Below are 12,955 nucleotides of genomic sequence, written 5' to 3'. Positions count from 1 at the left end.
TGATCCGTTACACTAGTTCAGCTCCAATGTGCATGATTTTCAGCTCGCCCAGAGGCTCTGGGAGGGCATGTCCAGCTTCTGGAGAATCTCCGGGGGGACGGGGGAGCCTCTGGAGCCTTGGGGTTGTGAAAAATGGCCCTCTCAGGCCCACCAAAGTTTGGAAAATGGGCTGTTTCAGGACCCCAGATGGCCTCCAAGGAGTGGGGGAGGCCATTTTGGTCCTCCACAAGCAGTGAATTATGGGTGTGGGCAGTAATGGGCAGCCAAAATGTTTACTGCCACACTGTGGGTGTGTCTTATTTTGTGAGTGTGGCTTAATGGTCATGTGACCAGGTGGGGGTGGCTTGCCGGACATTTGACCAGGTGGGAGTAACTTGAACAATCATCATCGTTCAAGTGAACTGTTAAGTCCTCGACTTGCAACCTTACCAGTGTCACTCGCTGGGGTGACAATTTGCTTTGCATTTCCTGCACTCTCCTTCCTGGGTCGCCCCCCTCCCACCTCAGGCTGGGTAGCTATGCGAACAGGTGTTGCCAGAAGCATGAATGCTGCCAGAGCCGCTTCCACCCATGCCTTCTGCTTGCACCACAGGCGGGAGGTGGCCGTGTGAGGCTGGAGGGGAGCCTGGCAGGAGAGAGGGAAGCTCGTCCGAGGCCAGGAAGGAGGAAAGAGGAAAAAAGCAAGGAGTGCAAACGCAGCAGCAACGGCAGGGAAAAAAAGGAGAGCTGAGTCGAGACCAGTAATCTAGGAAGTGACAGCTGCCAATCAGCTGGAGCTGCACATGCATCTTCATTTCCGCTGGTGGAACTGTGTTCCACCCCGTCCTGCCTGCTGCCCAGCCCCGGGTGTGGGCACTCACGAATGTGCAATAGCACACACAAACGTGCTTTTGGCACCCGAGGGAAAAAAGTTTCACTATCTCTGTCCTATAGATTTAATTTCATTGGTTGGTTTGTTCCCACACTAAATAAACAAAGTTATCATAACGCAAAACCCACAAAACTTCACACTTTCAAAACCTTTTGTACATTTTTTACAACAGGCAGAATAATGGTAATAAGTTTACTTTTTAAAAAAGAACATAAATACATGCTCTTTAGAGCCAGTTAGCTTTCTGCATTTCTCTAAAGATCGGAAATGATGGAGCCATCTGAATTTCTGGTGGGAGGCTGATCAATGGGATGGCAACCAAGTTGTTCTTGCTTTTCCCTGGATTTAATTTGAGGGAGGGACCTTCAGCATCTGGCCGCCATTTGTTGCTCTCAGTCTCCTGGCATGGAATATCTGAATTGATTCCCATTTCTCAGGGGGTCTCAAGTCCCAGTCAATTTTTCTCATTCATCAAGCTGGCATCCAGCAACACAATCTTCATTCTAGGTCTCTGGTTTTGGAGCAATCTGCTTCCCATCTCAGTCTCCTTTTGTTCCTTTTAACTTTAATCCTGTTCACTCAAAATTACCAGATTGCCACTTCCCTGCCTGAGGTCACAGATGCTCACATATAAGGGGATTTCTGCAAGTCAGTTTTTAGTGCAGAATTCAAATAGGTGAGCAACTAAAGGGCCATTGAGGGACTTTCAAATCCTAAATTTGGTACCCAGAGGATGGTTTCTATCTATTCCAAAAAAGAAAAAAATATTGTGTGGGATTTTAAAGACAAATATATATTTAACTCCCCTCAATGTAAGCTGCAAAGTGTGCCTTGGCTTTTTGTTGTTGTTGTTGTTGTTGTTTGCACTGTTGACAACTCTTATTTTTATAAGTCATCCATTGAAGACTGGTAGACCTCCCTAAAGTAGCACCTTTTCTCTTTCTCAAACCCATGAGGTAAAGCCTGACTTGATTTCCCACAGTCTGACAGAAGCTGAATTCTCTATGAAAACAAAGAAATTGACTCATTACAGATAATATAAAGGCAACAGTTTTTGGCAAGGAAAAGCAATTGGGAGGGGAGTCAAAGATGTTGTTGGCACCATTGACTGAAACTTCCTGCCACAGTTTTCATAGCTGCAGGGTTCTTGTAAGTTTCTCTCTACAAACAATGATTTAGAAAAAAGGCTGTGCTGTCCAACATTGGCTTTGTTCCCTTCCTGCATTAAGTATTATTTTTACTTTTACGCTTTATAGATTTGCCATACAAAAGGCCTGGTGTATTCATTCCTGCTATTCTAGAAGGTGTGGGGATCAGATGGTCTCTTTAATAATGAAATAAAAAATAATAATAGGGTTTGCTGAAAATTTACACTGAATATTCTGAAGTTAGCCGTATTTGCAGACTGGAAGAATGCAGCTTTCGTTGCAGTATCAAAGTACATGATTTCTAAAACAGTCTCCCTTTTAAATGAAGAAAGTCATCCATAATCAGGCAGAAGTGTTAGAACAGTGGGCCACAAAGCCTGTTTTAATTTACTCATTCAGAAGAGTCTGTGGTCTATTTTTTTAAAAAAATATTTAATTGGGAAGCAGGATGTCAAAACCCAAATTGTCATTTTTACATGATTTTTGTTGTTGTCGTTCATTTCTGTATTTCAACACCAAATAAAATAAATAAAAACTGGGAAGCAGAAGAAATCAAACAATATTTCCATTTTTGGGAATGTCATGAAGATGCAATTTGCTATAATTTCTTTTTTTAAACGACTTCATGCTTGCATCAGATGAGCGGAGATTTTTTTAAAAACTTGGACATTAATTGTTGACTAGCAATAAACTGCATTTGCTTGAAATGTTGTGTTCCAAGTTGACTTTTGGCAATGCAGTTAACAATCTGTGAACCAAATAAATTGCTGAAGCTATAATCTACTTATGTTTACCCCATAACTGGGGTAGTCAAGGCCCCTATCCCATTGGAGGTCATCTGCAGGCATAGGCCCAGAATGGAAAATGATGCCATGTCAATGTAATTGTAAATGTAATGATGCCATGTGCTTTTTGGTTTGTAATAGGTTTGTCTTTAGGGAGGTGATTGGTAAATAGCAAACAGGTACATAGGATATCTAGGGTTCATTTTCATCACGATCCCTTCTCTCTTTCTTTCACACTATTCTCAGGATTGAAACTGGTAGCTCACAAAGGGTTTTGGAAAACAGACCCATGTCCTTTGAAATTAAGACAGATTGATATTTTTATTAAATTTATATACATTTTAAAACAATACAAAAAATAAATAATGAAAGAAACCACAAATAATATGACAGACACCACAAAACAACAATGCTGTCTATGATGACAATGGCTATGATTAGCTAAGCTATTATCAATTATTTTCATTAATCTCTAAGTTCTAAATATCTACGGTAAACGTTCAACTTTTATACATTACATACTTTACATATTTAGTTTATATTTCTATAATTTCTCCTGAATATTATATGCTATGTTTGTTATTTATTTAATTAATTGATAGCAGGAACTAGTAGGAATAATTCTACAAAGTTTGGAATATGTTTTATGAATGGCTAGCAAAAAGGAAATAGCAAAAAGCTATATGTATATATTCCTTTATCATTATTTGTTGATAAATGAGGGTGTTTTAAATTCATTACCCACAGCTTTCTACTATTTCCTTTTTGCTAGCCATTCATAAAGCATATTCCAAACTTCATAGAATCTCCCTTCATCGTCCTTATTCAGTTCCAGTGTCATCTTATCATCTGATATGTGCAAGCTGCAGATTAACCATTCCTTGCCTAAATTATTTTCATCTTGAGGTAGAATCCTATAGCCTGGCTTCTGGGTTGAAAGAAGGGCCAGATTATTGGACTCTGTGTTTTGGGTGTCCAGCAAGTTACCTACAGAATTACCTTCATCCCAATACATCAGCCCATATCAACTAGTCAGGCAAGGAAGCTATGTTGTAGATCCCTTCAGCTAAGGAATTCTGACTGGCCAGGCCAAGATGAGCGCCTTTTCTGCTGTTGCCCCTGCCCTATGGAGTATCCCCCACACACCAGAGGTGAGCCTGCTCTCCCCCCACCTCTCCTGGCCTTTCAGAAAGGTATAAAAATACAGTTGTGTAACCTTGCTTGGAACTCACAGAGGACCAAGCAGCCCTGAGCCTTGTTAGCATCTTGAACATCCCTCTACCACTTTTGAAGTAACTTTAACGCTGGTTTTTAATTGCCTTTTAAAATTTTATGTAGATTTTTATGTCTTAATATTTTATTTATTTATTGTTTATTTATTTAATTGGACTTGTATGCTGCCCCTCTCCATGGACTTGGGGCAGCTCACAACATATACCAAAATACATAACAATAGTTTATCCAATTAATATACTAAAACAATTCTTAGATTTCTAATTTAAAATGTTCATTCACCTTCATACAGTAATCATGCTAACAATGTACGCTGCCCCGAGTCCGTCTGGAAGGAAGATGGGTGATTGTAAAATCTGATTGAATAAATAAAGAACTGCCTTTCTGTGGGTGTAACTACCTCTAGGTTCCTTTGCCTGATGAATCTGCAATTCAGTCTCACGTGGCATCTTGTGAGGGGACCAACCTGTCAGAGTCACTGATGAAGGTTCCTCCCCGTTGGGCCCAGTTTGCCCGAACTGGTAGCGACCACTGGTGACATCATAATAACATCACAGGTCCAGTTCAGTTGGTGTCGTCTGTGGGCACCATCATTTTTTTTTAAATTTCTTCTGAGTATGCTCAGAAGCCGAGTTTCCAGCATTGTGCATACAGTCTCTATCTTGGTTTGCCTTTTTTTTTCTTTTTGGATTTTTCGGCACCACGCATGCATGTGTGTGCAAAGCATGCACCTAAACCCATGAGGCGTGCTCACCTGGCATGAGAGAAATGAACCGGTAGCAAGGTAAGTTAGAACCCACCCCTGCTCTGGTGAGAAAAGAAAATGTCCCAGATATGAATTTGAGTGGGAGGGCTGGATTATAAAATATGAATAAGGGGTAGACTGAGAATTATTCAACGCAGGCAACCAACTCAAAAACAGAACGTAAGAAGAGCCCTGCTGAATCAGGCCAAAGCCCATCGAGTCCAGCATTCTGTGTCACACAGTGGCCCACCAATTGTCCATGGGGATCTTGAGCAGAAAGAGAAGGCAAGACCTTCCCTTTCCCTTGACCCCCAACAAATGGCACCCAAGGGAATCCTGCCTGCCTCAACCAACATAGAGGCGGCACATGGACATCCGTTTCAATAACCACCGATACACTTGGCATCCATGAATCTGTCTAATCCTGCCTTGAAGCTATCCAGGCTGACAGCTGTCACGACCTCTTCTGGAAGTGAATTCCATAAACCCACGATCCTCTGGGTGAAGAAATATTTCCCTTGATTTGTCCTCACCTTCTTACCCATGAGCTTTAGGGGGTATCCCCTTGTCCTAGTATTGTGTGATAGAGAAAAGAATTTTTCTCTATCCACCTTTTCTATCCCATGCATGATTTTATACGCTTCGATCAAGTCACCCCTTAAACGCCATCTTTCAAGGCTAAAGAGACCAAGGCGTTGCAACCTGGTATCATAAGAGAGAGGCTCCAGTTCCTTGAGAAGGAGAAGAAGTGGAGGAAGGAGAGGAAGAGGATGGTTAAGATTAATAGAAGGAGGAGGAGGAAGGAGGAGGACGGGGAGAAGAAGGTGAAGATGAAGGAGAAGTGGAGGAATGAGAGGAAGAGGACAGTTATTATTAAGAGGAGGAGGAGGAGGGAGAAGGGGGAGGAGAAGGAGATTGAGAAATGGAGAAAGGGGAGGAAGATTAAGATTAGTAGTAGTAGTAGTAGTAGTAGTAGTAGTAGTAGTAGTAGTAGGAGAAGCATCTTGCAGTAAGGAGCAAGAAAACGAAAACAAAAAACAGCATTGATTCACAACACAACACAAGACCAACTTGAGATACTTGCTATTATCCCCTCCTCTTTTTTCTATTGATTTGATTTTCATAGGAGTTTCTGGCTGCTTAAGTCAGATAATTTAGCATGAATTCTGAGGAAAAAATTCAGCCATAACTAGGTCTAATGTGTATTCAGTTGCCTAACTTTCCCTTTGCTTTAGAAAAAAGCGAAGCAGAAACCATCTTCAAATGTGATTTTGAAGTACGCCTTACTGGGGGGGGGATTCACTCTTAGGTTAACCAGGAGACACTTGGTGGGAACCTGAATTGCAAGAAATGTTCTGTACAACTATTTTTTTTCAAGAACAGTCATACAAATGCAGTCGGCTGCAGTTTTAGCAATATTTTTGTTTCGGTTCCTTCTTCAACAATGGTAGCTTTTTCCTACCAGAGTTTTCTAGACCAGTGATTTTCAACCTGCGGCACATTTTTTTACATTTACAAAATCCTGGGGCACACCACCACCCTAAGACACTCTTCTCTTTTTCCATCCGTCCCCTTCCCCCCCCCTCTCTCTGTGTATACACACTCTTGAACCATTTCCAAAAACAGGTGAGGGCTGGGGGGGGTTTCTCTCTTATTCTTTGGGTGTTTTTTATCATATGCTTTAAATCAAGAGTCACTTCTCTCTCTCTCTCTTGTTTCTCTCTCTTTCCTCTCATTCTCTGTCTCAATCATTTTCTCATTTCTCTTTTTTTCCCTCCCCTTTTTTCTCTCATTTCTCTCTCTCCCTCCCTTCCACTCCTTTTCTCTCTCTCTCTATCTTGCTTTCTTTCTCTCTTTCTTTCTTTTCTCTCTCTTTTGCTCTCTCTCTTGCTTTCTCTCTCTCTCATTCTTACTTTCTCTCTCTTTGTTTTCTTTCTCTCTCTTGCTTTCTCTGTCTCTCTCACTCTCTTTCTCTCTCTCTTGCTTTCTCTCTTGCTTTCTCTCTCTCTCACTCTCTCTCTCTCAGCAAAAAGTTGTGAGACCGGAATCTGAGCTTCCTTCTTCGCGGCACACCTGACCATATCTTGCGGCACACTAGTGTGCCACGGCACACTGGTTGAAAAACACTGTTCTAGATGACTCAATTCTTCTTTCTGGAAATCAGTTGCAAAGGGAGGAGGGGAGAGGTGTTTCTATTTTACCCCTGTTTTTCTACCTTGCCAAAATATTATGAGAGAAACAAAATCAATTCATTTTTTCTCTTAAGTAAGGAAAATGTTTTTGTTTCAGCCTTCACCCAAATGCAAAATTCCAGGAGTTATTTTGAAATGATATAAAGAGGGTGGGGGCAGGAGAGAAAGCGTTGCTTTTGACAAGCCACAGACTGTGTTATCCTCCGTCACCATCTTCATTTTTCACACATGCGCTTTCTGGCAATAGGCGTAATAAAAAGGAACTATGTCTGTTTTCCATGCCTTTGATTCTGCCCCTCATTATTTTAATCCCTTTTCAATCTGTTCTGGAGTTGGCCCAACAAGGATAAGCAAATCCTTCGATGGAGTTCTTAATTGATATTTCTTCGACTCTCCTCAACAGTAGCATTTTGGCATCCAGAAAAGATTTGGTGTCATCCGAGTGGTAGAAAATATATTTTAATCTTTTCACAGCGGCGTCATTTCAAAGACGTAGCATTTGGGGTGCCAGATGGGGTGGCAAAGAAGTTGCCTACAGGGGCAGGGGCACTGATCTAGTCTCCGCAGGAACTTTTCAATTAAAAGAAGAAAGAGTTTGCAGTTTTGAAGCATTAGAAAGATATGTCTTGTCAATGGCTCAGCGTCTCCATCGATACTGATTATTTTTCAATCTGCTCCTTTTGAATTCTATCTGCAGAATTTCATGTGAGGTGAAAAGGAATCTACCTGATAAGCTGTTATGACAATCTCTTCTAATTAGACTTCCCATTATATAAAATGAGAGTTTGGTGCTCTGACATGCCGGGATAGTTCCATAAGGATGCACCATCATTAATTTTTGCTTGTGTGACCTTGAAACTTCTCTACCCTAATACTTTGTGAGATCTGCAGCTGCCCTTGTGGATTGTTCAACTAAAACAAGAAACAGAATGGGCTGCTGAGGTTATAATACCTCTGTGTTTGTAATATTCTAAAGCAGAAAACAAGTTCCAGTGATCCTTCAACCATGTGGTCTTCACATTGACATATAAAACCCTGAAACTGCTTAAGCCATTGAAATTAAGTATTTGTATTGCTTTTCTACTGCTTTCTTCTATGAAATTCTGTCTCCAGATCCAGTTATTGACCACATTTCCACACTTGATACATTCAAGAACCCATTCATATATCTGCCATTCTCATGCTCCAATGCACAGGTATCGTTTAAGACTAATGACCAACGTGTGGAACCGATGTGGAATAAGCCTTGCTTCAAAGCTCAAAGTCTGCTGAGCAATAGTGCTAACTACTCTGTTGAATGCCAGTGAGACTTGGACTGCATACAGGAGACATGCTAGGCCAGTGATGGCGAACTTATGGCACGGGTGCCATAGGTGGCACATGGAGCCATATCTGCTGGCACATGAGCTGTTGCCCTAGCTCAGCTCCAGTGTGCATGTGTGTGTCAGCCAGCTGATTTTTTTGGCTCACACAGAGGCTCTGGGATGGCATTTGTGGCTTCCAGAGAGCCCCCAGGGTGATAGGGGAGGCGTTTTTACCCTTCCCCGGATCCAGGGAAGCCTTTGGAGCCTGGGGAGGGGAAAACACGAGTCTACTGGGCCCACCAAGAGTTGGAAAACCGGCAATTTCTGGCCTCCAGAGGGACTCTATGGGGGGGCTGTTTTTGCCCTCCCCAGGCATTGATTTATGGGTGTGGGCACTCATGCATCAACGATAGCACATGCCTACCCTCTTTCGGCACCCGAGTGAAAAAAGGTTCGCCATCACTGTGCTAGGCAATTGAACCACTTCCACATGACCTGCCTGCGTAGAATTCTGAGGATCCGGTGGCAGGCCTCCCATCAATTCCCACCCTGCTGATGAAAGCCCAGAGACGCCATGTTGCTAAGATGCCAGACCATCGCATACCTAAACAGCTCCTCTATGGTAAGCTAAAGGAACGTGATTGTAAACGGGACAAAGGAAGTGATACAAAGACATGTTGAAAACCTCCTTCAAGACCCTCGATATCGACACCACCTCCTGGGAAACCTGGCACTAGATCGACCAACATGGCACATGCTGATCCACTAAGGCTGCCAGATACCTGACCCCAGAAGAACATTCAGAGTAGTAGAGAAGCGAGCATTCCACAAAGCCAGGGCTACAAATGCTGTGACAATGGTGCCCACACATGTCTGCCCAACATGTGGCAGGATATTTTGTGCCTGTATAGGCCTTACCAGCCACTTGCGGACACATCATGTACAGCCCACAACACGTTAGATGTCAAGGTCCTCCTCGAACACGATGGACGAACATCATTGTTTAAGATCTTTCCCTTCCCCATTTCTAGGGACTGTCGTGCGACCAGAATATATTCACTTTGGTTTGCTGACTTCCTTATAGAAGAGGATGTCAAAACACACAAAGAATGGTTTTAGGGTCAGAAGCGCTATTCCCATTTCCATACAAGCACATTTATTTGCAGAGAAAAAAATATGTGTCATAGCTATTGCTGCTTACTAGATAATTTATTTCTATAATAGGGAGGGGGAGTATTTATATGGAAATCTCTTCTTTCATAGCTAATGCAATATGGTAGATTATTTTAATCTGCTGGTTTTCAGTGTTCTATTCTAAGCATGATACAGTGTGAGTTAATTGCACATTATACAGCAAAGTGATAATCTAGAAAATCCAGTTGCTTCTTGAAAAACCATCATTGGGATTTCAAGAAGCACAGTTATATACATACAGTAAATATGTGATTGATGCTTTGAGTCCTTTTGCAAATCGTCCTTTCAATATCCATCTCAATATTTATTTCATATGTACTAGATAATTGGTGTTTTGCTGCTTAAAATTTCTGGCATTGTTTGGATGAGGTGATATTTTACTCCTCACTTAGATCCTTCCATAGATTTGTCAAATCAAGATAGCCTTGGGATGGTAGACATCAATATTGTAATATTCCATTTACAAGTCACTGACTTGCTACTTCAATTGTCCATGGTGCAAAGGGGCAGGAGAAGCAAATGATGCAACTATCATAAGTTCCGTATCTCAGTTGGGTGTCACGTTGCACCTACTAAAAGTTGGGCTCCTTATGCTATGACATCAAAAATAGAACAAGTTGGCTTTTCAAACTAATGTGCAAAGTCGGATCGCTTCGAAACATTCCTGCTTGAATTAATCAGATTAATTCAACATCAATATTTCATTTCCATTCCTAATTTCATTTTCATAAATTATGGTCTGGTATACCTTTTTTTTAAAAAAAAAATCTACATTTGACACAACCTTTCTCTATTTACCTACAGGGCTGGTTTAGCCCTGGCCAAGTCTTTGTCCTAGATGAATACTGTGCACGTAATGGAGTCAGAGGCTGTCACAGGCATCTCTGCTACCTCGGTGATTTGCTTGAAAGAGCAGAAAATGGAGCAATGATTGACCCCACCTTACTGCATTACAGTTTTGCCTTTTGTGCTTCACATGTTCACGGCAACAGGTAAGGTGGACCAGGTGTGCCTCGGCCATTTTTGTAACATTTGTTTTTTTTTTAAATGCTGATTTCTTTGGATAATGTGTAACTATACCCATAATTTATGTTTTTCTTACTATCGTGAAAATAGCATATAGGTCTTGTCTAAAAAAGGATAACGGCCCACAAATAGAAGTCCGTCTTTTAATGCTTGAACCATGTTGAAAAGACCAAAAGTTAAAGAATTCTGCCAAAAAAGAAACAGTTGAATAAGTTCACCTACTGAGATAAGGAATTGGATGTGCTAAATCAATATAAAAATGCAGATTAAGAACTTCTCATCTTTTTTTCTGGTTTAGTAATTGTGGGAGTACACTTAAGATGTTCTTGTAAATAATGTGTGTGCTGCAGTTGGTTGAAGAGATGTACAGTATTTTAGGTTTGAGAGTAATGGAGAAAAACTCAAAACTGGGGAAAAAATATTTCAATCAGTTAAGAATTTGTAGACATTTGAATCGTTTGATTGCATCACAAGAAGATGCAAAATATAAATGAGATGTAGTAGCTGCCTTTCTTTTCTTCAGATCCTTACCAATAATTTAAAGATTCCCGTAAATCCTTTGTAGGGCTTAAGAGAGAAAATGAAGTTACACAAGAACATTTTGTGCTGCATGGGTTTGTAGGCTGAAAATCTCTTTGTCCATAGGAATAATACTTTCTGAGTTCTTCAATCATGGAGATCAACTAAATGCTCATAAGTTCTCTTCACAGTTTAGTGTTTAATAGACTCATAATTATAAAGAATCCTTAAAGAAAAAAAAAGATTTTGTAGTCAGAGTTTTAAAGACCTCATTCCAATCCCACTTTGAGACTTCTTTGTGTGGGCTGATCATTTGCAGAAAATATTAACTTCTGTAATCCAATATGTTAATTCTCCTTACTTTTTAAGTTTCTACGTCATGATAACAGATTAACAAGAACACAGGATTCCTTCCACACCAACAAAAGGATGTGCAGCTATTTTACATACCTCTCTACTTTGGCTAGAGTGAGGAAGCTGACACCATTTCTAAATACCTTATCAAAAATGGTCCATGATTTAGGCTACACCAGATTCCTTTTGTACTGAGACATGCATGATTATAGGCTCAAATTTTAGTTCATTTGCCTTGTTATGTCAATTAACCTTGCTGTAACAGACCAGAATTAGATTCAAACTGAAATGATTTTTTTTAAAAAAAAACTTATTTCAAACTTTTTAACTTATTTCAGAATTTGAAGTCCATTTTAAATCTGAAAGTGTTAAAGAAATAAGTTTCCTAACTGTATAGACTGGTGTAGCATTTCATGCACTGATGGAATTATTTTTTGGAAGTTGCGTTCTATACAGTGAGATTTCACACTCTGTTCTACATATGCTACTGCATAACAGAGTGTTATAAAATAATGAAGTGTTTTGTAAGCTCTCTGGTAAACATCATCATGAATTATTATACACATTGCTGGTATTTTACATTGTATGGCTGCCACTCAAGTCACAGTTCGCTTGATCCATCTCGTTACATTACGGCGTTTGGCTTGCCTTCTTTTTCTTTTTTCTTTTTCTTTTTCTCTCTTTTTTTGTGTGTGGTTCTGATTTCCTTTCCTTTTGCTGCTGACAAATTGTTGGCAATCTATTGTTATCATTTTATTGTTTAACGTTTAATTTTTAACTTGTTTCTTTCATTTCTTCCGTAACAACACCTTTGTTGCTTTCATTTTCTCTTTCACTATCCTTATCTTTTTTTTATGTTTTAATTTAAAACTCAACATCTCCAAAGTCAAACAATGGAAGAGATACTTGGTGGCATACAGCCAGTTGCAAATAACCCCCCAGCCTCTGAGGTAGAGGCCAAAAAGGATTCCAAAAAGGAGTCCAAAAAGAGGAAAGATAACAAATCTCAGCCACCTCCAGAACAAAAAAGGTAAGAAATCGTAGTTTAGTGGATGGGAGTTTGATACAGGGCATAAAAGAGCTGATGCCTTATTGATTTGAAATACTGTGGGAACTCAGCCCTATAGGATCATGATGGTGAACCTATGGCCCTCTTTGTGGGCACATGTGGCCTAATCAGCTGCTCTTCTGGTTTCCACCATGCCGTCCATCTGGTTTTCATGGGTGCTGGAGCACTAGAAAATGGCCTGAAAATAGCCCAGAAAATGGCCCAAACCAGCCAAAGAATGGGCTCTTTTTCAGGGCATTTTTCATCTTGTTTTTTCAAGCCACATTCAGGCCACTTTTTTGGCCATAAATGTCCCAGAATCGGCCTGAAAATAGCCCAGAAAAAAACATCCTGAAAATGGCCCAAAAAACATCCTGAAAATGACCCGAAAAACAGCCAAAAACAGCCAAAAAGCTGCAGGCATACGCACACTGGTCAATTAGTCTTTGGGTTTCTGGTACTCCGGCATGTTCTGGTTTGGGCATTTGATGCTGAAAGGGTTCTCCATCACTTTTATAGGAGATAGATTAATATAG

At 40.6% G+C, this 12,955-nt stretch overlaps 1 protein-coding gene across 3 annotated transcripts in view; it reads left to right on the top strand.

Annotated features, from left to right (window-relative positions):
- Positions 1-12,955, top strand: part of CADPS (calcium dependent secretion activator) — a 526,173-nt gene that overhangs the window by 325,849 nt on the left and 187,369 nt on the right. For all 3 annotated transcript variants that reach the window (XM_070738156.1, XM_070738154.1, XM_070738155.1), the window contains exon 13: positions 10,277-10,464. In XM_070738156.1, coding sequence (XP_070594257.1) covers positions 10,277-10,464 — 188 coding nt within the window. The remainder of the gene's footprint in view (positions 1-10,276; positions 10,465-12,955) is intronic.

The sequence above is a fragment of the Erythrolamprus reginae genome, chromosome 2 (assembly GCF_031021105.1).
Source record: "Erythrolamprus reginae isolate rEryReg1 chromosome 2, rEryReg1.hap1, whole genome shotgun sequence".
In the NCBI taxonomy this organism is placed as follows: domain Eukaryota; kingdom Metazoa; phylum Chordata; class Lepidosauria; order Squamata; family Dipsadidae; genus Erythrolamprus; species Erythrolamprus reginae.
The sequence above is the reverse complement of the archived record's forward strand: the minus strand, read 5'-3'. Positions and strand labels throughout refer to the sequence as shown.